The sequence below is a fragment of the Dasypus novemcinctus genome, chromosome 12 (genome assembly GCF_030445035.2).
Source record: "Dasypus novemcinctus isolate mDasNov1 chromosome 12, mDasNov1.1.hap2, whole genome shotgun sequence".
Lineage (NCBI taxonomy): Eukaryota > Metazoa > Chordata > Mammalia > Cingulata > Dasypodidae > Dasypus > Dasypus novemcinctus.
In genome coordinates, this window is record NC_080684.1 from 80,067,263 (window position 1) to 80,095,159 (window position 27,897).

Sequence of the window (27,897 nt, forward strand, 5' to 3'; positions counted from 1 at the left end):
AGGACTGGTTTATCTGGCAGCTTGATAATGCTGTGGATCAGATTCCTTTCCTCCCTCTGCTCTGCCACCCGGGGTTGGTGTCACCCCAAGGCCGTATTCCCCTTGGGTCTGACTGGCTGTCAACAGTCACTGGTGTTCAGTCTCCTCAGTCAGGTCAAGCAGAAGGGGGAGAAAGTCTGGCTCTCAGACACATCTCTGTCACATTGGCCCAAATTGAGCCCACCACCTGAGCTGAAATGAATTGCCTCCCCCTGTTATGTTGCTACTCAAGGGGAAAAGTAATGTGTATTGAGTCAACTGTACTTTTTAAAGACATTTTCCGAAGTTTTAACATTTGGTTGACTGAATCTTTCAGAAACTTGTTGAACTATAATTACAAGAACCTTTCCCTAAAGAGGAGTTAAACTTTGTTCTAAAACTCTAAGAAATGAAATCACAACATAAGACAATTGAGACTTAGTAGATTCCATATTTATCCTTGAAGTACCCTTGAAGGCAAGGGTGTCAGTTTCTAACAGAGCTGTATAGAAGCATTCAGCAGCAAAGTGTCAGGTGCCCCAAAGGACTGTAGGGCTGCGAGGAACCCCATGCTGCACTCCCCAAACAAGAGTGAACAGCAGCCATCATACTGTTGGGTTTTACTGGCTGGGAGGCTGCGTGTGGATAAGAGTGAAAAAACTTCATTTGTGTGTGTTTACATTTTAGCAAAGGGTGGCCTCAAGAACAAACCTTAGGTCAACAGTCTCCTTGGCACATTTTTTGTTGACTGAATTGCGATAGGCAGCAATTTTCACTTCTGTCTCCACCTTTCCTGGGGACTTTTTTCCACCTAAAGAATAAAAATGCTATTTTTGGTCCAATTTTAGGCTGCAATTGGGTAGGCAAGCTGGTAAGTGTGTCTGTCCTTTCCTTGATCGGCTGCAGCTTTTAGAGCCATGGTTTCAATCTCCTCCACTTAGCGTGCCTTGCATATGGAGGCATGATAGGTGAAAATGTCATGGATCTTAACCTTGGGTAGCCAAGAGATCATCTGCCTTGTCCTTCACCTGGACGGTTACAAGTAAGGTTCCCAGTTGGCCCTTTATCTTCTTTTGTGGAGGGGAGGGGAACAAACTCAGATTAAGTAACACATCCTAGGGCCCATTAGACCTTTGTCAATAGGGCTTTATTTTAATGATTATCTTTGCAGAGAGGGGATTGGTTTAGTTCTGAGCAGCAGATTCCTTATCTGTGAAATGATGAGGCTTCTTAGTGTTATTATATGAATTGGAATAGGGAACTAACACATAGTAAGAATGTGGTAATACTAACCTCAAACTCCAATTTAAGCATATTAGTCCTGTTTCTGATATGTCTAGAGATACTTGAAAAATATGAAATACACAGTTTATTGCCTATTCTTTACTATGATTCAATTAATAGAAGAAAGAGCAGCTTAAGGACAAATTATGATTTACAATGGTTATTTATAAAGGCCTATTAAAGAGTATTTGCCACAGTACAATCAGCGAAAGATGTTAACTAGTGGAGAGCTTGTCAAAGCAAGTAAAAATACAGTTCAAAAAAGTCTAATTTTTTGGAAAATAATGCTATCAATCTGTTTCTGGATTTGAGTTCATCTAATGCCAAGAGTGTAAGACAGGCACAGTGCAACTTGAGGTTACTCTTCTCTCTTTGAAGAGACAGGAATTTGTTGATGCTATTGAGGAATAAGCACATATAACCTAAAAACAATTGGCATGTCTCAAATTGTGTCTAAGAGCACAGTGCAGGATAGAGCAACCGAAATACCATTATCAGGCTAATCAAAATAGGTTTTAGGAGAATGGAATTTTATAATGGATTGAACTTCCTAGGAAAGTTCTTAGGTCTCTCCCTCAGCATAATATTGCTTTCTGTGAAACTAAGAACCTTCTGATCTGCACATCAATGGGAAAGCCCCTTAAAGATCCTCAGACTCTGGGAGTTTGGCAGAGTTCTTCTGTAGAGAATCCAGTGAAAAGGCAGTAGGAGAAATGGGTCTTGATTCTGGAATATGCTCCATTCTGTATTTTTCGATATATGGTGCAGCTACTTTCCAAACCTGAGAAGCAAGGACAAAACAAAGTCAGAATGTTGACATTTCTGTTTTCACATGCCATTAAACGTCAGCTGCTCTGGAAGTCAACATTCCCTATAGCTGACTAGATAGCTAGCCCCTGTTTGCTGGCTTTTATTTTAAGCCGTTTGTCACATGATCTGTGTCAGTCTCTGGCTGCATTAACAGCTTTTACACTCCAAAGTCCAAAACTTTTTTAAAGTTACTTTGACGAGTTTCAGCTGCTTCCTCTTCCAAAGCACCAAAAACAGATTAAAACCAAAAATAAGCAGAGAATTCAGTATGGACAGAGTTAAGGAGGTTGCTTCAGAATATGACAGCGTTTTCTAAGGCTAGGCCGTGAAGAATATGAAGTAGTTTATTGGTTTCCTCACTGCTCTATTCCCAGGCCATGTATGCGCTGCTCCTTGGAGCCCTACTACTCAAAGTGGGGCCTGTGGACCACCAGCACCATCCCCTGGGCCACGTCTGAATGTCAGCGCCCCACCCTCCAGAGTCACTGGATTAGAATCTGCATTTTAACAAAGCCCTAGGAGATTCATGTACATATTACATTAATACAAGCATTACAGTTTGAGAAGCACTGCCTCCAACTGCTTAGTTTTTACTCCATTGACCAACCCATTTTTTTTTAAGTACCAGATCTCAAATTTAAGGTCCTGTTTTTTATTTACAGTTGCTGTTAATCTGAAGCCCGCTGACAGTCCAGGAGGCTGTCCTATTCTTTTGTATTACCTTAGAAAAATATATTCTTTCAAAAGCCACCTCTCATGCACTGCTCTCCTAGCACCAAAGCTGGCAAAGGGCTTTCCTTCAAAGTGTGCAGGGCACACTTGGAAACGATAGGTGTGAAGCTCAAAGGGAAAATCGTTCCCCAAAGGCAGAGCAACTGTGATAGGGACAGCCAAATGATTCTAGGGAACAGTGATACCCACAAGCTACTACACAAGCTTAGAGAACTTTAAAAAGTATATTAAAAAGATGAGTCAGCCTCCTAGGCCCGCGTACCCAGCAAACCACGTGTACCCCTCTGTACTGTGGTCTGCAGCAGAGGAAATGAGCAGAGTTCACAGAACCCATGTCTCATCCAGCGTGATAGAGGCAGAGACACACCAGAGCACTAAACAGACTCATAGACCTTGGTTTTCTGTCCAGGTCTATGCAGGCTTTACACCTAGTGGTAGTAGTTGCAATAGAATCACCAGAAAGAGAAAATACTTTTGAATGAAAGAGGACATTCTTGGGGAAGGCGGAGCTATGAACCTCTCATCTCATTTTCTCCCCATGAATACTTGTCCTAAAACACCATCTTACCAGATGGTGGTGACGGTAGCACAACACTGTGAATGAATTTAACAACACTGAGTTATATTTTAGAATATATTTAAAAGGGGAGATTTTAGGTTGTGTCTATGTTACTGGAATAAAAAAGTTTTAAAAACCAAACCACCATAGGCCTGTACATCACAAACAGTGAACCCTATTGTAAACAATGGACTCTAGTTAACAGTACAATTATAAAAATGTTCTTTCATGAACTGTGACAAATGTACCATATTAGCAAGGTGCTAATAATAGGCTGGTCTATTGGAAGTCAGTATTTTATGCATGATTTTTCTGTAAACCTACAACTTCTCTAATTTTTTTAAAAAAGCAATAATGTTCTGATACATGCTATAACATGGATGAACCTTGAGAACAGTACGCTGTTCACCTGAAATGTACAGAGTAGGCGAATCCATAGAAACAAAGTATGTTAGTGGTTTCCAGGGGCGGGGGCAGGAAAGAATGGGAAGTGACTACTAATGGGAGTGGGTTTCCTTTTTGGGGTGGTGGAAATGTTCTGAAAGCAGATTGTGGTGATGGTTGCACAACTCCGTGAATGTCCTAAAAACCGCTGAATGGTACACTTTAAAAGGGCTAATCTTGGTATGTGAACGATATCTCAGTAAAGTTGTTATTTTAAAAACTCCGGTTTAGTTCTAATGCTTAGTCAATGTTTGGGCACAACCTGGGGCACTTAAGCCTTTGTCAAATGGCTTCTTGGTGGTTGCTCAGTACCTTTCTGTACTCTTCCCAGGAACAGACAGGAAACAAAGGAACGAGACAATGGTTCCCCAGCCCCTACTCCCGCTTTGCTTTCCCATCATAACCAAAAACCGTGAAATGAGCCAAGTGGTCAGCTTGCCTTCTGCTCTACTAGCAGTCTGTGTGCCGCCTCGATGTCGGGGGCCATGAAGCGGTCTTTTATCCAGGGCCTGGAGAGAAAGCACACCAGTCCATTAGCCAAACATTAACGCGGCCAGGGTTCACAGTTCTTAAACACTGTAACTTCCAGGGAAGTGATTGACTTTACCTTACAACAGAGCGCACCAGGTCATAGACCTTCTCCAGTGGAGTGGTTGTTCTCAGGGGGCGTAGAAACTCTATGCCCTGACAGGCTGCCAGGAGCTCGATGGCCAGCACTGAAACAAGAAATGCAGAGGGGATGGCTGATTAAATAGCACCTAAGGCTTAAGAAATATAAATGACCATCACCAGCCAATTAATGGAGGGCTGGTTCTCTGTCTGTTGGCAAATAAAGATGCCTTAGTATTTGCTTACCATTTTAAACCTGCTTTTCTAACCCCTTGGCTGCATCTTTAATGGTGTACTGGGTTGAAGAGGACCCTTCCCAAGCTCATGGCCACTAAGCACCTCAGAAGAGCTCTTATTTGGAAATAGGGTCTTTGCAGGTATATTTAGTTAAGGATCTCAAGATGAAATCATCCTGGATTTAGGAAGGATCCTAAATTCAACGACTGGGGTCCTTATAAGAAGAGGAGACAACACAGAGAAAGACATGGGGGAGAGGGCCACTTAAAGATGGAGGCAGCTATAAGCCATGGAACAGCAAGGACTGCTGAGAGCCACCAAAAGCTAGGAAGAGCCATGGAATGCTTCTCCCCCAAAGCAGCCAGTGGGAGCATGGCCTAACACCCTGATTTTGGGCTTCTACCCTTCCAAACTGTGAGAAAATAAAGTTCAATTGTTTTTAAACCACCAACGTGGTGAGGAGAGAAGTGAGACAATTACCAGTCTAGGTTACCAGATCCTCAGATCTACCCAAGAAGCTTCCCATTGTTCTGCACTAGTGAAATCTGTTATTTCTCCATTCACATCGTATTCACTGTTTAATCCATGGTGCTCAAATGGTAAAGGCCATCTCACTCAGCTAGGTAGAATTATTCTCTGGCCCTCACAGTAGTTAACCATGTCATGAAGAATTACTAGGTGCTATCAAAAGCAGACACTTAGCTTATACTTTATATCTAACACTGTTGGATTCCAAGATTTATAGCTATTTGCTTAGTATCTGTAATTAGAGCTAATTGTTAAGAAGCAATGAACATGGCTGAACTATAAGCAGCAATTTATTTGTTTAATTGTACCTCACTGATATAAATGTAAGACCTATTTCAGAACCATTCATCTCAGATTAGCTGGCTCTATCATTTAGATGTATAATGTCAACTTTATTGTCATGTAAACATTCACACACCAAGCCTGTACCAGGAGCTATTCAAGGGACATCTAAGGGTGTAACCAAGAGAGTCAAGATACCCATCTCTGTGGAGGTTACAGTCTTCTAGGAAAGACAAACAAGCTTCAGAGCATCAGGAGTAGTAAGTGCTATTAGGAAAAAAAGCAGAGAATAGGGGAAAGAATGGTTGGAGCTGGAGTAGGCAGGGAAGTTATCCAAGAGGAAATCAGGGCAGCTTCAGAGGTTGAGTGAGGACATGAACCACATGAAATCCTTGGGGAAATGTGTTAAGGCATGAGGACGGGCGAGGACACAAGCACTGAAGTAGGATGCATTGCCAGTTACAAGAACACTGTTGTTCCACGGTAGCGAAGGAGATGGGAGAGGTGGGAGTGAGAGTCAGATCATATGCAGCCTTGCAGGAGGCTGGATTTTGTTTTGAGCAATAGGAAGTCACTGGGAAATTTTCAGCAGGGAACGATGTGGTCTAAATTATGCTTTAAAATGCTCCCCTGGTTATTGTGTGTGGTGATTATAGAGGAACAGAAGAGAAAAAACAAGAATGCAATCAGAAGGAGATGAGGGAGGCTTGACTCTGGAGTCTTTTGAAGGTAGGATTGATTTTGCTGAAGGATTCGATAAAAACTATGAGGATAGGTAAAGGTGATCCTTAAGTTTTTGGCCAGAGCTACGTGTGCAATGGGGAAACCATGTTAAGAGTGAACATTAAGAACACACTGCGGTAGACAGATGATAACAACTGTTGGCAAGCATAGGAGAAATCAGAATTCTGAAACAATGCTGGTGGGAATGTAAAATGGTGCAGTGACTTTAGAAAGCAGTCTTGTGGTTCCTCAAAAAATTGAACATAAAGTTACCATATGACCCAGCAATTCCACTCTAGGTATTATGTAATCCAAAGAAAAGAAAATATATGTCCACACACAAACTTGTACATAAATGTTCACAGCAGCATTGTTCATAACAGCCAAAGGGTTGAAATAACCCAAATGTCCATCAATTGATTAATGAATAAACAAAATGTGGTATAGCCACACAATGGAATATTATTGGGCAATAAAAAGGAATGAAGTAGTAATAAATGCGGCAACATGGATGGACCTTGGAAACATTATTCTAAGAGAAAGAAGCCAGACACAAAAGACTACATATTATATGATTCTCATTTATATGAAATGTCCAGAATAGGCACATCTATAGAAACAGAAAGTAGATTTGTGGTTGCCTAGGCCTGGGAAGGGAATGATGGAGCAGCAGGGGAATGATGGCTAAAAGGTGCAGGATTTCATTTGAGGGTTATGAAAATGTTCTAAAATTGATGATTGCACAATCTGGAAATACTAAAAACCACTGAATTGTACACTTTAAATGTGCAAATTATTGATATGTGAATTACATCTCTATAAAGCTGTAACCCCCGAGAAATTTTTTTTAAAAGAACCACTGAGTAAATAATGCAGATAACAATTTTATTGTCAACCAATATGTGTGGATGTGTTGGGCTAGGGCTTCTCAGCTCCTTCCCAGTTGCCATAAAATAATGATACTATTTTGTCAGCCAACCACTTCTATACAATTGCATAAAAGCAGGAATTTAGAGAACAATGCCTAAACAAAGCCCATGTCCCATTATTTAAAAAAACAAAAAATACAGCAATTAAGAAGGGGAGTAGGGTGAGGGCTTGGCCTGACAGCACCACCTATGTGGTATCTTTGTTATACAGGTTGGACCTCAATCTTCTCAAGTCTTTAGAGCCAACTTCAATTTACAGAAAATGCACAGGACAAAGAATAAGTTAAAAGTGACACCACAAGGAAGTAAACAGGCAAATCCAGAATGTCTGTCATTCTACAAGAAAATTGCCCTATTTAATAAATGATGGAATGGAGAAACAAAAGGAGAGGGTCTGTTCTAGATTAAAAGAGACATAAAGCCACAACAACCAAAAATAAAATACGGGCCTTGCATCCTTATTTGAACAAATCCACTGTACGGATATTGAAATAATTGGGAAAACCCAAATACATAATCAGTAGTGATACCAGGACAGGAAAATAACATCATAGCAATAAGAAAACCTTTATATTTAAGAAACACACAAAAGGAACATGTAGGAATAAATACTATGATGGGAATTTGCTTAGAAATAATTCTGAAAAAGCGAAAGAAAAAAATGAAGTAAATGTGCTACTGAATCAAAGTGAAATGTATATGAGGGTTCTCATATACTTAAAAAAAAAAAAAAGCCAGTCAATGAAAAGGCTTAGTTCTGCATAGTTTAGTGTTCTTAATCTCAGGAAGCATCAGCATCACCTGGAGGGCTCACTAAAGCCCAAGTTGCTCCCCTCTCCCTGTTAGTTTCTGATTCAGCAGGTCTGCAGTGGGGCCTGAGAATCTGCATTTCTAACAAACTCCCAGGAGATGTTGATGCAGCAGTGGTCTTTCTGCCAGGCCTGGAGTCCCGGGCTGGAGGGGATTACCTTGTTCTGTGTGCTCGATGACCCTGAGGGCCTTCCTTGCTGCCCATCCTCCCATGGAGACGTGGTCCTCTGTGGCAGCGCTGGTGGAGAGAGAGTCCACAGACGACGGGTGGCACAGAGCCTTGTTCTCAGAAACTGCAAGAAGTCAGTGCAAGTTAAAATACTGATTGACTGTAATGGGTTAAAATGCCAAAATTGCCTCTGGCTTCCCCAAAGTGCTGCACAGCCTTGAATACCCTTTCAGGAGCTTTGAGTCATAATCAAAGCAATGCATGGTACAAAGCTATTTTGGGAAAAACAAGGAGGTAGATTTTTTTCCTAAAGTGACAGGGAATCTAAAAGTATAGTGAGTTCTGAGATAAGACCAGGGAAAAGCCAAGTGGAAAACATTGGAAGCATTTAGAATGCCAGGGAGACTAGAAAAAAACAAGTCAGCCTCTCCAGGTACTTGGGAACCATGTGACTGGTTGTGCCAACAAGGAAGCAAAATTAAAATTCAGGCCTGGAGTTAGGATAAGGTGGGATCCACAGATCTTGGGCAAGAAGATGTAACAGTTCAGACTGTGCAATGAGGACATAAGTGTCTCGCTGTTTAAGCAAGGGCTCGGTTCCTGGCAGAGCTATCTTGGGGAGGAGATGCCTCCCAAACTCTTGTGCACATGGATTACTCAAGGATCTTGTAAAATTGCTAATACTAATTTTGGGGTGGGGCCTGAGATTCTGTTTTTCTAACACATTCCCAGTTGATGCCCAAATTGTAGATTTGAAGATCACACTTTGAATAGTGAGGGCCTAGATCACAGAGCTCCTTCTCTCCAGCTCCAGAAGATAGGAAATGTCAAATTCAAATAAGTTCCTTCCCTTTGTTTGACCGTGAATGGGGCTCTGAGTGAAGCTTCAATTGGATTCTAGGCTACAAGGAATCCTCTCCTGACATGATCTAGCTATAAACAAGGGAGACCAACTCATTCTCGTTTGCCCAGGGCTTTCCAGCCTCAGCACTGAAAGTCCCACATTTCTGGACTCTAAACGGAGGGTTATATGGGTAAGCAGAGTATGGAGAGGCTTGTTCAGAAAGGTAACTCACAGGACAAGTGACCAAAAATGAGAAAAACACCAACCAGGGTCATTATAATGAAAGCAAGCTGAGCAATTAATAGGCAGCATTTATTTATTTATTTATTTGATGCATAATCTAACCACATTTATTTAAGAATGTATTTCAATGTCAAAAAATAAATTTCAACAATGCAAAACCGCAATTACTTTTGCACCAACCTAATAAAACAGCAGATTTCTATTATGCACCATTACCAGAGCTAAAAGGCAGCATTTAAATGACCTTTCTCCTACCACCATTTAACATGAGACGTATCTACCTTTTCAGGAGGTATTTTAATAAGCAAGTAAGGAAGCAAATAGAAGATACTGGGTTCAGAGGAAAGGTTGAATTCAGGGCCTCTTGGTTATTTGTGTTGAGTTCTAGAAAGGCTTACGCGAGGAAGGGGTTATGACCAATGCTATTATTGACAGCATTCAATTAGTGCTTATCGTGTGTCAAGCACAGTTTCAAGGTTTTAGAAGAGCTAAGTCAATTAATATTCATACCAGCCCCATCTGGTAAGTTTATCAGCCCCGTTTTTACACTGGAGTGAGTAGGATTAGCAAGATTAAGAGACTTGCTCACTATAACACTAAAAGTAATAGCAGACCTGGGATTTGGATCCAGCATGTGTATCCTACCTCTTGGGGTAGGGCTGTCAGATAACATAGAGGATGCACAGTTAAATTTGCATTTCAGGTAATTAAGAAATCATTTTTTGGTATAAATATGTCCCAAGCAGTTCAAATTTAACTGGGCATCCTGCATTTTTATTTGTTAAATCTGGCAAACCTATTTTGGGATTATGTATTTATTAAAATGAGGTCCTCCTTTATTGACTGAAGTGAGAGCACAGATTCAAGAACCAAAATGCTTGGGTTTGAATTCCGCTCTACCCCTTACTAAGTGTGAAATATAGGATCAGTCAATTGACTTCTCAGATATTCAGGTAGGTAATAATAGTACCTACCTCATGGTTGTTGTGAGAATTAAGCAAGTGACTATAAGTGAAGTTCTTTGTGCCAGGAGCTGTTCCAATGAGTTATTTATCTGTCCCTTACAATCTTGAGTCAAAAATCAGCTATACTGGCTTCTGGTCAGCCAAGCTAGTGATGTAAGATGCCCCAGGGTGCCATCCCCCGACAGAATCTTTAAACAACTAGCAAAATCTGGCATCTTCCTCAGCATTCTGGAAAGTACGTAAAGGGCTGCGATAATGGGGTAAGTGTCAAATTTTTAAAAAGCAGCTTTAAACAAAAGTAGAAATTCATAGCACCCTTGCTGGCCCCTCCCATAAATGGTGTCGAGCCAGTCTGTGCTCCCACTGAGGGTTCCTTGGCCCTGTTCTGGGGCAGCAGGGTAACCCCTGTGCATACACTGCAGGGCCTGCAAGTAGATGCCAATCTATTGGGTGTCACCCTGAAAGACGGTACTAGGAAACTCATCTCAGGCTCACCCTTCTGGAACTTGCTGTGCCGGGAAAAGCAGGGAACAGCTAAATGCTGTGAAGAAACAATTAAGACTAAGCAGCCTGAACAAATGACTACCTGCATTAAGTCACACCTAAGAGATCAATTTCATAGAGAGTAGAGGAGGTATCTGATTTCCTGTATATGGGGAATTCCCAAGGCCAGCAGCAAGAAAAAATCCAGGGCAAGAAGCAGGCTGAGAAATTACAGACAGGATCCAGTACCACAAATGTGCCTTGGGTTGATCTTCACAGGTGGGCTAAACTCTGAAGCAGGGCACCAGTCAACCCCGAGCCAATGTGAAAAGACTGGGAAGGTGTTTTTTGCTTAAGTTTGTATGTTTTTGTTAGCTCCTGCCCTCAAGGAAACCCAGAAACCATTAGCTAAAAAGAACCGACTTTGGACATGCCAGACAAAGGCTTTAAAAAAACCAGTACTCAGTTTGCTCAAAGGAGATAAAAGAAGACACAGAGAAAGAACTAAACAATATCAGGAAAACGATGAATGAATATTATGAGAATCTCAACAAAAAAACAGATTTTAAAAGAAGGAATCAAACAGAAATACTGGAGTTGAAGACCACAATGAAACAAAAAATTCCCTAGTGGGTTTCAACAGCATCTTGGAGCTGGCAGAGAAAGAATCAGTGAACTCAAAGGCAAGACAATTGAAATGACTCAGGTGGAGGAACAGAAAGAAAAAGAACTTTTAAGAAAGTGAACAGAGTTTCAGAGACCCGTGGGACACCATCAAGTGTACCAATATACACTCAAGGAAGTGCCAGAAGGAGAAGAGAGAAATGGGCAAATGGAATAGTCAAAGAAATAATGGCAAAATGTTTTCCAAATTTAATGAAAGACATGAATATGCACATTCAAGGCACTCCACAAACACCAAGCACACTAAGCAGTCTGGGGCAAATGAACCATGCCAAGACACAAAGTAATCAAATTGTCAAATGCCAAGGAAAAGGAGAGAGTTCTGAAAGCTGCAAGAGCAAAGCACTGTGTTATGTACAAGGGAGTCCCAATAAGATTGAATGGAGATTTCTTATCAGAAACCAGGGAGGCAAGAAGGCAGTGGTTCAAAGTGTCATAAAGAAATAAAGGTCTGCGATAAAGGTAACTATTTGGGTAATTACAAATGCCAGTATTATCATGTTGTATTTTTGGTATGTAACTTCACTTTTACTTCTTACAGGCAAAAACATAAAAGTAATGATAAATCTACAGTTCCAGATATTCAATGTATAAAGATATAATTTGTAATAAGTACGACAAAAAGGTGGGGGGACAGAGGGGTTAGGACCAGTGTACATGTATGCAATTGGAGTTAAGTTGGTATCAAATGAAAAATGATTGTTACAAGATTTAGGATGTTAAAGGACAAAGAAGAAAATAGTAGGAGACTTCAATATACTACTTTCAACAATGGATAGGACATCTAGACAGAAGATCAATAAGGAAACAGAACTCTTGACTAATACTCTAAATCAACTACATCTACAAGAGACATCTACAGAACACTTCACCCAACAGCAGCAGAATACACAGGCTTCTCTAGTGCACATGGATCATTCTTCAGGGTGGACCACATATTTAGTCACAAAAGTCTAAATAAACTGAAAAATATTATCCCAAGTATGTAAGGATGATTCAATATAAGGAAATCAATTAATGTAATACACCACATAAATAGAACAATGGAAAAAAAACACAGGATCATCTCACATGATGCAGAAAAACAGTAAAAAGATGAATTTAAAAATGGTCAGAAGACTTGAAGAGACTTTTCTCCAAAGAAGATATACAAATGGCCAGTAAGCACATTAAAAGAAACTCAGTATCATTAGCCTCAGGGAAATGCAATCCAAACCACAAGAAGATACCATTTCACATCCATTAGAATGGTTATTAAAAAATAAAGGAAAATAACAAGTGTTGGGAAGGATGTGGCAAGAATGAAATGCTTGCTAATTGTCAGTGGGAATGTAAAATAGTGCAGCTACTGTGGCAAAGTTTGGCAGTTCCTCAGAAAGCTAAGTATAGAATTACCATATGATTTGGCAATCCCTCTTGTAGCTATATACCCTAAAGAATTGAAAGCAGGAACGCAAACAGGTATTTGCACACCAATGTCCATTGCGGCAATATTCACAGTTGCCAAAAGTCGGAAGCAACCCAGTGTCCATCATAAACAAAATTTGGTGTATCCATGCAATGGAATATTATTCAGCTATAAAAAGAAGTGAAGTTCTCTACTTGTGATGACATGGATGAAACTTGAAGATGTTATGTTGAGTGACATAAAAGACAAATACTGTATAATTTCACTGGTATGAAATGATTAGAATAATCATATTTACAGGATCAGAAGCTAGAATATAGGTTACCAGGGGCTAGGGGTGGGGTAGGGAAAGGGAGTTGATATTTAATTGGTAGGCGTTTCTGTTTGGGGTGATGGAAAAGTTTTGGTAATGGATGGTGGTGATGGTAGCACAACATTCTGAGTGTAATTAATAGCACTGAATTATATATTTGAAAGTAGAGGAAACTGGAAGTTTTAGATAGTACATAGTTACTAGAAAAAAATTTTAAAAGAAAACACAGAGTGAACCTTAATGTAAACTACAGTTTTAATGTAGTCCATTAATGTAAACCTTAATGGACTACAGTTAATTATACAGTATAATTATAATATTATTTTGTCAATTGTACAAAGGTACCACACTAATGCAAAGTGTTAATAACAGGGAAATCTGCATGTGCAAGGGGGATATAGGAAATTCTGTTTCCTGCATGAGTTTTCTATAAACCTATATAACTTCTCTAATAAGAAGAAAAAGAAATCAGCAATAAGAGAACACCTGCTTCTTATAATCATTTTTGTAAATTGTAATAAAATCTTTATATTTTTAGTGTGCAGTTTCACCATTAACTAGAAACATCTTGATTTTTTTCTCCTGGTAGCCTTCAAATTGAGATTAGGAAAAGAAGCACAAAGACAAAGTTTATAAGCAACGTCAAATTGTTTTACATAAAGAAATTATTAATATACAAGGTCATTGTTGTATTATTATGTTTCACTAACATTATTTAGGATTTATTTTATTTTATTTTTCTAAAAAATATTTGAGACAGCCTGCTGCATTTATACTGAGAGAGCTAGGATGCTAATGGAGGTAATGAAAAAATTCTTAGACGTTAGACCTTTTTCAAAGACAGAATTTGAAAGACAGAATGGAAAGGCCCTTAGGGGGTGGTCTTGTGTCCCGGGAAAAGGCAGTATTCTTACCTAAGGCTGCAGCTGTGCAGTGGGCTATCATGAACCCAGAGTTCAGACCACCTTCAGCCACCAGGAAGGCAGGCAGCTCACTGAGGGAGGGGTTACAGAGCCTTTCGATTCTTCTTTCACTAATGGCGGCAAGTTCATGGACACCGATGGCCAAATAATCCAGAGCCTGAAAGAGTCTCACTTCAGTCAACCTATAATGGAGTATGCTGTCAGGGTCAGAAGCAATTCTAAAAAGCTTACTTTGGCTGGGTATTCACCATGGAAGTTTCCTCCAGAAATAGTCTCGCCCCTACTGGCAAACACCATCTTTCAAAAGAGGTTAAGGCTTGAACATAGCATTTCCTGATGACTTCAAGTATAACTCCTTCTCCAAGCTGCTCATTTTTAATGTTGACGTGGCTGCCCTTTTATAAATGTGGGGTGGAGGGAAGAAGTCTTCCCACAAGCAAATGCTGACATAAAGGGACACAAAAGCATAAAAACCTTCAAGATGAATCTCTCTTGAGATTGGTGGTTCTCAAGAAACCATAACTATTAATACATTAATCTGGTAGTTAGTACTTGCCCCCTGAAGTTTAAAACATGAAGAAGTTTATACCCTACAGTTAATTACAGAGACCAGGACATCAGTTTAAAAGCTAATTCTGTTTTTTCAATGGGCACTGTGAGCTTATGCTCCATAGGAGAATTTGCTGAATGGAAGAGTCTGCTGATGAGCAGCCACTAAAACACCTGGAACAAGCACCACTGGGAAAATTTTCAGACTCTGTACTCAGTGTTCTGTGCCAGCATTTTCAAGAGTTGATGGCCAATAGGTCCCCAAAAGCCCATTCAAGGAGGAAGCAACTCTAAACTCCCTGAATATTATTACTCTCAGTGATAATTCCCTTCTATCATGCACTTTATTTACACCAGCAGGCATCAAACCAGAGGTCCACATCCCTGGTTCCAGAGAATGAATTTTCACCTAGTGGGCTAAAGAATATTTACTTCCTCTTCACTAGGAATTCACTGTGTGGGGGAAAGTTTCTGATTTTCAAAGAGCTGGAGATGACTAGGTTAGATTAATTTAGTTAAGTTTGGAGTTACTCTTTTTTTTTATCTTCCCTTCCCGCCCCAGTTGTCTGCTCTCTGTGCCCATTCGCTGTGTGTTCCTCTGTAACTGCTTCTATCCTTATCAGCCGCACCGGGAATCTGTGTTTCTTTATTGTTGTTGTCGTCATCTTGTGTCAGCTCTCCATGTGTGTGGCACCATTCCTGGGCAGGCTGCACTTTCTTTCGCGCTGGGCGGCTCTCCTTATGGGGCGCACTCCTTGCGCGTGGGGCTCCCCTACACGGACACACCCCTGAATGGCAGGGCAGTCCCTGTGCGCATCAGCGCTGCGCATGGGCCAGCTCCACATGGGTCAAGGAGGCCCAGGGTTTGACCGTGGACCTCCCATGTGGTAGGTTGACGCCCTATCCATTGGGCCAAGTCCCCTTCCCTGGAGTTACTCTTTTCTGTACATAAAATGGTGTGCCTATTATGACTAAGAGCCTCTGCTTTTCTCCATGAACCTGCTCCCAACCACAGGACTTGGTTGACTCTCCATTCTCTGAATCCCTAAAGCAGATGATCCCCACACCAGTTTCGAACTTAAACATGTTCTACTGTTCTCTAGTTGTTCCAAATTTGTATGCTGGTTTCCCAGACTGGATTATTAGCAATCAGAATTTAACTCCTATAATATCCAACACAGTATAATAAGTGTTCTTAAACTGCAATGGAAAAGTGAAAGAATATCCTTTCAGATAGTACCAGTATTGAGGAGAACTCCCAAATATGAGACTACTGGAAACTCACTCAATAATTAAGATTCTTTAATCGAGAAAGTAAAGGAGTTTTTGCTGAAAATATTTGCTGCAGTAGGTGGGAGGAGGTAAAATTTAGTAGAAAATTATCCACCTAATCCTGATTTAGTTATTCAACAGCAATTTTTTTTTTTTTACTCAGCATGATAAGCTTTCAAGTCTAAATTAAGTGTAGTATGGATACCTCTCCCATACAGTGCAAGTATTGGTACACAATACAAGACTGCATATAGTTCATGAAAACTACATTTGGGGGAGAGGAAGTGTGGATTAGTGAGTTGAGAGACCCACAATCCTGATGATTATTTAGTGAGTTTGACTTAGCAGTAAAATAGTCTGAGAGGACATAAAACACACCTTGAAGTAGACTTAGAAAAGGCACACTAAAACATCTTGTGAGAAACCTTATATCACTGCTGTGAAACTCAGGCTGTGAATCCCCACTTCTAGGGCTGCCAGTTCAGCCCTTTCTCCAGGGTTAAACAGAGGCGGTCATAGAATACAAATAGATTCTTAAGGCGCTTGGTGGTCTTTAAAAGCAATATTGCCTCCGTGAAGGTTTTGTCATGTGACTGCTAACCAATTACACCAATTACCAGGGAACTAAACCATCACAGACTATTCTATAGGTAAAAACAAGATGGCAGGAGTTATTGCTTTATAGATAGGGAATTTTTGTTTGAGATGATGGAAACATTTTTATAATGGATGGCACAATACCGTAAATGTAATTAATGCCACTAAATTGTACATTTAAAATGATTAAAATGGCAAATTTTATGTTATATTTGTTACCACAGTTTAAAAAAAAAAAAAAGATTGCCCTCACAGAACTACACCATTAATGAAAGAAGCACCCAGTCATTGAGAAATGGAGGTGTTCTTACAGGTCTCTGTGCAAATGTGTAAGCATTGAATTGAGCAAAGTCCATCTTAGAAATAAAGACTTGGGATGGGGAAAGCCATGACTCTTTAATAAATACTTGGGTAAATGTTGAAAGGTTGCCCTTTGCTTATTGCATCATGGGTTACTAAAACCAGGACGTTTTGCTCAATGCCAGCCTACCCAGAGTCTCCATCCTTTTACTAACAACCTCAGCATTAAGTGTTAGGGCAAATGTCTCTATGGAACATCTCAGTCAATGCTTAAAAGACCTCCTTTTGTCTTTAATGATGAATTTTGAAAGCACAACATGTTAATCTCAGAACCAGAAATTGGGTTCACAGGTGTACCTCCGCCACTTACCAGCTCTGACCTGGAACAAATCATTTACCTCTGAGTCTCAGGTATTTAGTGTCAAAATGGAGTGACAGAACTGAGATTCTAAACAAAATGATCACCTCAGCATGTCCTAAAATTACCAGATGGAATTCTATACTTTTAGCAGACAGTCAAAAGATACAGGATTATCTGTTGCACTGTTGAGTTCTGTGGTAATGATGTCCTTCACAAATGCTATAGTGTCATTCACCACACCATGGACCTAAAATACAATCAAAATAAAATATATGACCAATTGATTCCTGTAAGTGTGTAAGACATCACTATTCTTACAAGGTAACACTGTCAGACTTTCCCCAGAAAGTGCTTTGCAGTTATAACTATGGAATTTATAAACTGTTCATTTATTAGAATTGAAAGGTAACTTTGTTATAAATCTTCCAGGTGCACAATAAAACTGATTAGAATAAATTCATCAAATATGGGTTCACCTTAGATCAGGCTATACAAAACAGCGCAGTGTAGGAGAAAGAATGCCAACTTGAGATATAGCTGATCAGGCTAATTCAATGCCATGGTTATTAACAGGACTTGGGCAAGTGACTTAAGTGTGTGGTTGAAACAGAAATAGACTTAGAAAACAGAGAGTAGTACCTACCTTATCGCTTGTGAAAATTAAATAAAATAATCCAGATGAACACTTAGAGATGATACAAAAATCACTCAGAGGGTAGCTTTTATCCAAGGAGGTTACATTTGCATAGGAGGAGGGTACCGCATTAGAATGTACCTATGGCAGCTACCCCCGTACCAAGCTCAAAGACAACAACAATGCTCTAAAGCAGTGCCTGTCTCCCAGCTTCTCCCAGACATAAAGGAAGTAAAGACCTCCCTGAAGGACCTTGGGCAAGTTACTCAGCTCTGTACTTCAGTTTCCCGACTGCAAAATGGGAACAAGTGCACCCAAAGTTCCAACAGTTGGGAAGACTGAATGAATCAATCCATGTAAGACACTTAAAATAGTGCCTCTCACATAGTCTGCTCATTATTAGAAAGTCAGGGAGGTTTTAAGCTAGAATTGAGTCTTACTGTAGATTTAATTTAGCAATCTTTCTATGTGGAGCTTACTGAGTAGAAGGAAATTATGTTTTTATGTCTCCGTGTTACACTATTAACTGGGACTTGGTGAAAGCTGGGTGGTGTTTCATTCTTAAAATGCCTGTGAATCCCTTATTCAGCTAATTGTCAGTTGTCTGATTACTTGGCCATATGTAAATTAGTTGCCACATCTGTAATTCTGGATGCCTAAAGCCATCCCAGATCATCTGCATTGTTAAGTTAAGCCTGACATATCATTTATAATGATTTCTGTCTGAATATCAAATGCAGACAGGGAACATTTGAATTTTGAAATGCTACTACTAGACTTACCTGTGAACATCCCTGACATGCTAGTTCAAGTTCTGTCTAAACAGGGAGAACCAACAAAACTCCAATAACTGGTTAAGATGATGCTATTTCCCAGAATTTTCAGTGTTCTAACTAACCAACCCAGAAATTGGCTATTGAATTCCTTTGACCAGGGGTTCGAGCAAAGCAATGCAAAAGAAAAGAACAGAAACTTAATAACTGTAAATGAAAGTGTTATATAATACACATAATTTTTAAGGGAAGCAATAAAGAAATTTGGACTATAAATGGCCTACTACATGATTTCTAAATTTGGGGGGAAAAAAAGAAACTTAACTGTATTTTTTTGTTTGTTTTGTTTATTTGTGTGTGTTTTTTTACCTGTGGACAGCAGCGCAAAGTGTATGCATCCTGAACTCGATCACAAAACCTGTGACTCTCTGTGAAAGAGGTGGAGGGGATAAGACAGGGACATATTACCAATTCTGTCATTAACCGTATAGCCAAATAAGCTCACGCACATAAACATGCCCAGACCTGCTATTTCTGATGGATGGTGATCAGAGTCCAAGAGTGATCGAAACCGAAAAGCAACCTCAATTTGCCCACGATGAGGGCGGACAGCATGAATGTCTAGAATTGATGAAAGAGAAAATGTCTGAGTCTATCTTATGTTTAGAATGAATTGCCACTGATGACTCAGGACTTTCAAAGGTGCCAACATGGCCCTCAAAAAGTCCAGGGTCCTAAAGCACACCTTGGAATTAGAAACTTAACCCCAAAACAGAAAATACTCCCTTTCAACCTGATTCTTTGTACTTTAAATATCTGAGAGAAAACTTTGCATTGAGCCTGCTGGGAATTCAACTCAAAACACGGGGTCTGTTTTGAAGAGACTTGGGCTGATAATGGACAGAAGGTGCGTAATGGTCTAATTTAAGTAATTTATAGGTAGTCTTCTGTGCTACTTTTAATAGTAGGGAGTCTTTCAAAATAACGACTTTCTAGATAAGGTCCCATTTATATTGTTTTTTGCTCCCAGGTTTGTTTGTTTGATTGTTTTATTAAGAGGTCCCAGGGATTGAACTCTATACCTCGTATATGCAGAGCAGGAACTCAAACCTGAGCTACACCCATTCTGCATTCCCAGATTTTTAATGGGAACCAATGTGAATTCTACTCTAGTTCTAAATTCCAATGAACAGATTCTTAGGACTATACTATTATCTGGGAGTCAGACCCAGATAATCTGGGGCAGGTCATTCAATTCTCAGGGTCAGCTGCTGTCTATAAAACGTGGTTGTTTCAAGAAGCAAGTACAGAATAACTGAGATGAAGCCACAGCAGTGATGGGCATATGCCCTAGCACCTCTTCTTCCCTACCACCCACCCCACCTCTCCTGTGTCCAAAGACCACCCAGCCCCACCAGCTTCGGGGTGAGCAGGAGAAGCATGCTGACCAGTATCGAAGGCTTTGGTGGTGCCCTTCAGCACCTCGAGGGTCAGGGCTGCCACGATGTCAGCCTGCCGTGCAATAGCACTGGCTCTCTCCACAGCTTCACAGCCCAGGGAGGTGATCATCTGCGTCCCATTGATGAGAGCCAGACCCTGGAGGGAAGGAGAGAAGCGTTTGCACCTCTAGTGACCCTAACTCATCTACATACAAGTAGAGCTCGCCTCATTTGCTGTTTTAAGGGAACAGCCCTCCAGTTGGCTGTTCATGTTTTCCAAAGTGAAGGCCAAAATGGCTTATTCAAGCATTTGAGATTAGGTGCCATCAAATGAGAAGGCTTTAGCACAAATCTGGCAAACAGAAGGCCTGTTAATTATTTCCATTTCCATGGCAGCAATGGTGGCTCCAGAGTATAGACTGCGCATAAAATTTTTAGCTCTTAATCATGCTCCATTTCTTCTTTAACCTGTCACCATTGTAGATAAGACACCTCAAAATAATTCTAGTCCCAGACTGTTAGTACGTCCCACATCCTGATCTGATGCTTAATTTCCTAAAGTAATCCTTAAGCATTTGTCGTGTGAAGACTTAAAAATGTTGATGGAAGGAGCTCCTTTCTGCAGTGACCAACTTTCAACCAACATGTAAGCCATTTAATAATCTATGACAATGACATTGATGGAAAATAGTGCAAAAATAAGACTTGTTAATATGAACAAATTTTCCTTGTATTTACTTACCTCTTTTGGTTTCAAAACAATTGGTTTCAATCCATGGGCTTCTAGTACCTATAAAATGATTTTAAAAAATAGAGATGAAAGGTATAAAATGAAATACCAAACTATGTTTAGTTTCCTATGGCACACAATAAAAGATCTTTAAGCCCAAAGGTCTATTTTATAAAGGTTAGATGTACACAAATTGGGTCTGTTTGTGTTCTCTGGTTTATTCTCTGATTCTGTTCTTTGGTCTGAAAGCAGACTTATCTTTCAAATAATTTTTGTACTTACAAGTGAGTACTTCTATTGCTTACAAAATCATCTTGAAAATTTCGGTTTCTGGATCATGTTCAGGTTCCACCTTAGTGATTCACCTTTTTTATTGCTTTGTACTGATGCACACACCCTCTGCTGAGATAAGGCTGGCTTCCCATCCCCTGCTCTCACTCTACTTCCAGAGTTTGACCTAAAAACCCCTCCACCTTCATTTCTACTTATCTAAACACTGGCAGCCTTCAGAGCGGGACTCCTTGCTTGGGTGGCAAATGTATGAACACCCGTATGGGGCAGATTATGGGCCTAATGGATGAGAACCAAATCTGGTGTGTGGTGTGCGTGTGTGTGTAAGGAGAATGGGCAGAATGATCTTCTGAAATGAAAGAAAGTGAAAACAGCCACTAATAAGCTAAGGTTCCTCTAGGGAAGTAGGAAAGGGATTGTTAAGGAAAGGCAGTGTCTGTACCGTTTACTATGTCAACTTGACAAAATACAATCGAGTACCTGTTAGGTGACAGATTCTGCTCTGGGCATTAGAGCAAAGACAGAAGCAATCTCTGTCCTCTTCACTCTGGGCTGGGGCTGGAGACAGACAAGCTAGGGGGCAATAGAGTAGTAGCATAAGTGCTCCAGGAGGCAGCAGTAGGTAGGGTGGTAGGAAAATGCTCATAGAAGATGCTATGAAAGCACAAAGGAGGGGCAAAAGGGATTTTGGGGAGGGGGCAGGTAGGGAAAAGACCCAGAGAAGCAGAGAGGGAAGCTTCTCAGAGGCCTTATCAGAAGGAGGAGAAGAATGGATATGTGCTGCCCCTCTGCTTAGTTCAAAGCACATTCCAGCTACAAGAAACATCCAGGTTCTGTACTGTATGATCCTGGGGGAAGAGATTATGGGAAATAGCATGGCAAACAAGAATGCTGCAAGCCACTTTAAGTTTAGACTTTCTCCTACAAAGTTCTCCTAACCAGGACATGTTTCGATCTGCTGTTTGGAAAGGTCAGGCTGAATGCTGCAGGAAGGTGGTTGGGGTAGACACTGTACATAAGAAATAAAATGAAGCTGTTTTGAAGAAAGATAATCTGGAATCTGAATCACCATAAGGATTATCTATTTCCTTAACTTTTTCCTTGGCCTTCCTTGGCTCTTATTTACTGTTAGAGGATCTCTTAGCCATTGATTAGAGATGACTCTTTAAATAATGCTCTGGGCTGCACTGGTGAATTCAGAGATAGATGAAGAAATCATGAGCTTTAGCAAAACAAGGCTTTCTGAACAACACGTGGGGTGGGAGCTTGGGAAAAAAGTGGAGCCTGCTTTCCAGAGGCCATATGACAAGGGCTATGATCTGCCAGCCCTGCACGTGCAAGACTGTCTCCTAAATAAACTTGTGACAGTATTCAGATACTCCCTGGTAGGCACTGGAAGTATTTGGGCATAGAATAAATGCCTGGGTTAAACACTAGCAGCAGTACTTTTTTACCAATGTGACCACTAGTTCAGAAGTCTAGCATAGAAGCTACTACCCTTGACTAGTTTGACTTAAAACTTCAGTTGTCTCATCCATAATATAGGGATAGTATTGGCCCCTCACTGGGCTGCTGTCAGGATTAAGTGATATGAAGCGTGCAAATCCACCCTGTGTCCAGCCTAGGGCAGTCACTTCAATGGAAGCTGTTATTAGTCTTACATATTTAGCATCAGCCCAGCCACTCTTTGGAGACCACATCTTCCCTTCTCCAATTAGCCCAAGAGCAAGATGAGAGAGTGGGGCAAGGTCTCCGCTGGCACCAACGGTTCCTTTTTCTGGAACATAAGGCAGGCAGGAGGCTAGGAGAGAAGTAGGCACCATTATTTCCTGAGTACTTCATTCCGGTTCTTGCTGGCCAGAAAGACGTCTCCATCTGCCCCCAACCCCCTATATGCCAAAATACTATCACCTTATGGCTTAAAGACCTGGAGAGAGACAACTCCCCAAGCACAGGAGGGAGGGGAGGAGAGGGGATGGGAGGGGAAAGAAAAGGAAGGAGGAAAGAGGGAGGGAGGACTCTCCTGGTAACAAAGACTTCAAAATGTGCATGTTCTAATTTGACCTAGTAATTCCATTTCTAGAAATACTGGTAAGGAATCTTAAGATATGATCAGGAACTAGCTGTTGTTCATTAGGGACTTGTTTATGAGAACAAAGAATTAGAAATTGTCTAAATACAGAATTAAGGTACATTCATGTGACCAAATTTTGTGTAGCCATTCAAAGCTACTGAAGAATGTTGGGAAACATGGAGATGTTTAATCTGCAAAGCAAATGGTAATATTTTAGGAAAGTACTGTTGAATGTTCTAGAAAGATACATACACTAAGGTGTTAACAGGGGAACTCTGGGACAGTAAAGGCATAACAACAGTCTCTTCTGCCATTTTCCTAGTCACCCATTCTGCCACCCCAACTACTTATAAAGGAACATGTTCTATTTTGTAATAAATTCCCAATAAGTTATCAAAATAGAGGCTTCATTTTTCTGAAATCTAATCAGATTCCTATCTGATAATTTCTTCCAACTGCTAAATGATGTCAGTAGGATAAGGCAGTGCCATCCACAGGCCAGCTTCCAGATCGTAGTTCAGCTTGGGGAATTCTTAGAGTTCCAGGGACCTAGAGGTGCCTTAGACTCACCCATAAAGCAGAGGTGGGTTCAAGTTGAAGTTGTACCATCTGGGAATTTAGGCGTATAGTAGGACAGACTAGGAAGGGAGTAGAAGTGGGAGTGGTGGAATCGCTACGGGTCTGTTTAGCACAGTCCTAAGTACTATAGATTGTTCATTCAAATTACTATTCATGATTGATGTGTTATATTTATTATTTATTATATATGTATATTAAGGATACATTTGTATCCTTAGCATGGGAGCTCTCATAAGATCCTGAGCCTCTGTAGACCTAGAAGGTTTATCCTAGTCTGTGAGAAGAGAAAACGACCTTCCAAGAATTTCACATCCTCTCTCCACATGGGAATTTTCCTATCCAACAAGTAAGCTCCAAAGATTTGAGTTGTATCATATCCTGTCATTTTATGGTTTTGTGATTGCAAGCAAGTCATTAACCTCTTGGATGTCTTTTCTGTCATTGCAAGAAGTTGGGTTTCAATTGTTCAAGCCTGGCTGTTTCATCTTCTGGGGGAGCATTAAGATGAGATTCCCAGGCACAAACCAGAACTTTGGAATGCGTGCCCAGAAATCATTACATTCCTCAGATGTTTAAATGCAACTTCTGGAACCACATTCGGGTACCACTGGATCAAAGATTCTCTCCAGCACTGCACTTAAGGCCAGACTTAAGGGACCTGCTCTGCGTTTAAAGATGCCAAATGCTAAGTGAAGGGTGATGCAGAATGTGTTAAAGCATGTGAGAGTAAGCTTGCCTACCTCACTTGCTGCCTCCTCTTGTCCCCATTTCTAGCTATCCTCCTTCTTGCCAAGTCCATTTCCATTCACCTCAATTATTTTATGTCTTCTTGTCCCAGCCAAGTGGACATTTACCAAGTGATATACGCCCAGCCCCAATGGAGGGTCAATCTGGGCATCCAGTGCATTACCATTAAATACTTCTATAACTCGTTGGAGGGTCTCCAGGGAAATGCCACTGTATCCTTTGGCTAAGACATTGATCCTTAAAGCCAAGAGCATCCGACATCTCTCAGGAATCAGTGGTTTTCCAACACCTATAAAAGAGAACTGATGTTTTCCCCTCCAAGAAAACCAAACCCCTTTCTACCTCAAGGCCACCTAATTCCCTCAAATCTTTCTCCACTCCAGTCCATTCTCCTGTCTCCCTTCTCCTCTTGACTCGCATCACTGTACTATTCTTCTTCCAGCTGTCTCACTTCTCATGGTCTCATCTTCAAGATTACTGTAAAACCCATTTTGCTTCTCAGCCCCCTTCCTGGGATGCTTCTGTGAACCCTCATCCTCCCAAATACCTTTAGAATAAAGTCCTCAACAAGAGACCCTTCACAATTTGATGGGTGCTGTTTCTTTGGCAAATTTTCTCATCTCGTCTCATCCTCCCAACTAATTCACTGGGTTCCAGTCACAAGTTTTGTTCCCTGCATGCCCCATTCTGCCAGCATGATGTTACACATGTCCCAGCACCGTCCCTCCATTCCTTCTGAGATGCAGCTGGAAGGTGGTCTTGTCTGATGCTTTCTGCTTCTCTTCTACTCCCCAGAGTGGAATTTGACAGTTATGCCTTAAAATGCACTAGTCCCTTACTTATGGCTGTTATAAGATGAATCCCACTGTGCTGTGGTTTATTTAACCATTAAAAAAAAAAGATCTACATTAGCATTTGGCACCAGGAGACACCCTAGCATTTTGAATAAAGTACCTGAAGAATGTGAACGTACTAAGTTGACCTGGAGCTCCCTGGAAGAGAAAGGGGAAAAAAACTCTCAGACACTTCGCAGTGAAAATGTTTGCTCAGCGGGGGAAATGAAGGGGAAAATAGCTAAATCCTTGGAAGGAGTGAGGCAGCATGATGCAGTGGAAGAAAATAGCAAGGCTGTGTTTTCAACACTAAATGGTAGTTAATCTGAGCTTCATCTGTAAAATAGGGCAAGACCCCCAACTGCAAAGCTGTGAAGATTGAATGAGATGCCCCTTAACCAAAATCCAACTGTTAATGATTGTCCTTGTTGGCCGAAATCTCAAAGATGAGAGATGGGTAGGGGGGGCTGGAGGTTGGGGAACCAAACTTACTCTAGTTTACCAACGGGAATTACAGTTCTGGCAAACTTCCCAAAACCTGTAGTGATGCCATAAACAACTAGAATAAAAAGCAGATGTCATAAAATTAGATGCAAGAATTCTTTAAGTCTATAAAAGCAATTTTACAACAAAAAAGAGAAAAGGATACCAGTTTTTTCTTTCACAATGCTATCTATGACTTCTCTGGATTTCTGCACCTTCTTTTCAGCAGTTGGAGTGAGCTAGGAAAATGTTGGTCAGAACTGAGAACGTTAAAGACTTCCACATTTTGGTGAAAACAACCAAAGGGGCCTTCCCTCCCTCCATACCTTTATTTTGTAGTGTCCCTTTCCCAGGTTGACCAGATGCTCTGTGGTCAGACTGTCCCCGTCTAAGGCAATGTACTGCACAGGAGAAGAGAATTTCTGTGAGTTTAAAGTGCTTGACTGTGCGAACAAAACAGGAAGGAAGCCCCATGGGAACCAATCTCTGGCACTTCAGAAATTTTATCCCTGCTGGGGAACATGATGTGCTAATTTAAAAGGCAGCTTGTTTGCTTAAAAGGAGGCTGAATGAAGAAAGTTAGACACACAAAAGCACAGTGCCCCCCCTCGCTTCCCCTCCAACTTGAAGATGAACACACCCTGTCCCCATGGATGGCTGTCACTCATAACTTTGGCTGACCCTCCCCGTCCCTAAGGAAGAGTTGCCAAGCCCTGACTTGAGTTTTCTTAACAAAACGAAAGTGGTTTGAAGCTTACTTTGTCAGGTTCCCGGTATTTGCTGTATCTGAAGCCAATTAAAGGAAAATATTGGATAATGTGGAAAACCCCCGCCCTGTGGTCTGGCAGGAGGAGCCCGCGGCGCGGACCACAGAGGCGGCAGGAAAGGATACAGGTAAACTCCTTCCGGTTGTGATGGGATAAAGTCTGGAGACATTGCATCCCCTTCTATAACTGAAATGAGAATGCAGGGGACCCTCAGAAACCACAAAGTCGGGTTACATCTGGCATTGCTGTTAACCACGAAGGGGCTCGTCAAATGGAGCAACACCACAGAAATGGCTGTTTTGCAAGGATTCCAGACGCTTAAAGGGGTCTTCGCGTGGCTACAGCGGAGAGCAAAAGGCAGGATGCAGATTTAAAGGAGAGACACGTGGGGTTAAAGTTCAAGGTCTAACCGCCCAACCCCTCCAACTTCATTTTGTTTTACATTTCAACTCCTCCGGTCTCTGAGCTACTGGCCTCGAGTTTGGTGAGGTTCTTTTGAAAGACAAAAGGACCTTCAAAAGATTCCGTAAAGGGAGTCTGACCTGCAGTCTTGGGTTCAAATCTAGTCTTCACTGCCTGCCTGGGAATAAGTCTCCTTTCTAAGGCCGTTGCCTCACTGTAAAATGAGGACAAGAATCCTACCTATCTCACGGGGTTGTGTGGGCATTTAGGACAGCGCGCTCTGCAAGGTGCCCAGGCCACACCAAGCACTCAGCAGGGGGCTTCCCAGCACCCTCTCCCCGGCGGTGGGAGAACAGTGGAACCAGGGACCAAGCCAGACCGCGAGCGCCAGTTCGCACCCTCCCCTCCGGCCACTCACCCACTTCCACGAACTCGTTGTCCTCCAGGGCCACGTCGAGCGCGTCCTCCTGGTCCAGCAGGCCCAGGCCCTTGCACCGGCGCACGAGGAAGCGCACGGCGTCCACCGAGGCGAAGCCGCCGTTGTCGGGCTTGTTCTTGGCGTAGCGCCGCACGGCCTCGCGGCCCAGCCAGCCCACCGTGAGCTGCGCGTCTGGGCAGGGCACCGCCAGCCACTCCCCGCGCACGTGCACCGTGTACCTGGGCATGGTCCCGCCGCAGCCCCCTGAGGCCTCCGCCACCGGTCGCCGCTGCACCTGCTCTTCCGCCCGTGACGGTCGCAGGGAGGGGAGATTTTATCCAGGAGTGCCTGCCGGGGTGTGGTCGGGAAGGCAGGACGAGGGTGGACTTGCAAAAACATGGCCCCTCCTTCTTGTTCCTTCATCCACGCGTTGGACAAATATTTAGTGAGCGCCCCACAGCGAGGCTTCGGTTTTCTTGCAGCCGTGCTGGAGGTGGGAGAGGGAGATGCAGCAGGTGAGCCACCTGTCCACCTGTCGCTCCTGGGAGCACTGGGCTCCCAGGAGGACTGAGATGCCAGCTCCTGTGCTGCTATCCTCTAGTTGAGGGTCCCTGATTTGCCCCTCTCCCCTGACTTCTGCCTGTGTTCCCC

The 27,897-nt window shown here is 41.8% G+C and overlaps 1 protein-coding gene across 2 annotated transcripts; it reads right to left on the reverse strand.

The window, feature by feature from the left end:
- Positions 1–449: 449 nt before the first annotated feature.
- On the reverse strand, positions 450–27,897 carry HAL (histidine ammonia-lyase). Of its 2 annotated transcripts, XM_004451526.5 has the most exons (20): positions 27,247–27,591; positions 26,552–26,612; positions 26,418–26,445; positions 25,986–26,060; positions 25,826–25,898; positions 25,669–25,735; positions 25,298–25,335; positions 24,507–24,632; positions 22,605–22,744; positions 20,665–20,712; positions 19,932–20,079; positions 19,009–19,104; positions 18,853–18,911; positions 17,243–17,323; positions 14,229–14,294; positions 13,989–14,154; positions 8,124–8,258; positions 4,455–4,563; positions 4,287–4,356; positions 450–2,083 (listed from the first exon to the last, which is right to left on the reverse strand). In XM_004451526.5, exons 1-20 carry the CDS (start codon positions 27,491–27,493, stop codon positions 1,943–1,945), a joined length of 1,974 nt encoding a protein of 657 aa, XP_004451583.1. In that variant the 5' UTR covers positions 27,494–27,591; the 3' UTR covers positions 450–1,942. The 2 variants fall into 2 exon arrangements, with proteins under 2 accessions (XP_004451583.1, XP_012378026.1); XM_012522572.4 differs by lacking the exons at positions 26,418–26,445; positions 26,552–26,612 and having other exon boundaries at positions 27,247–27,897.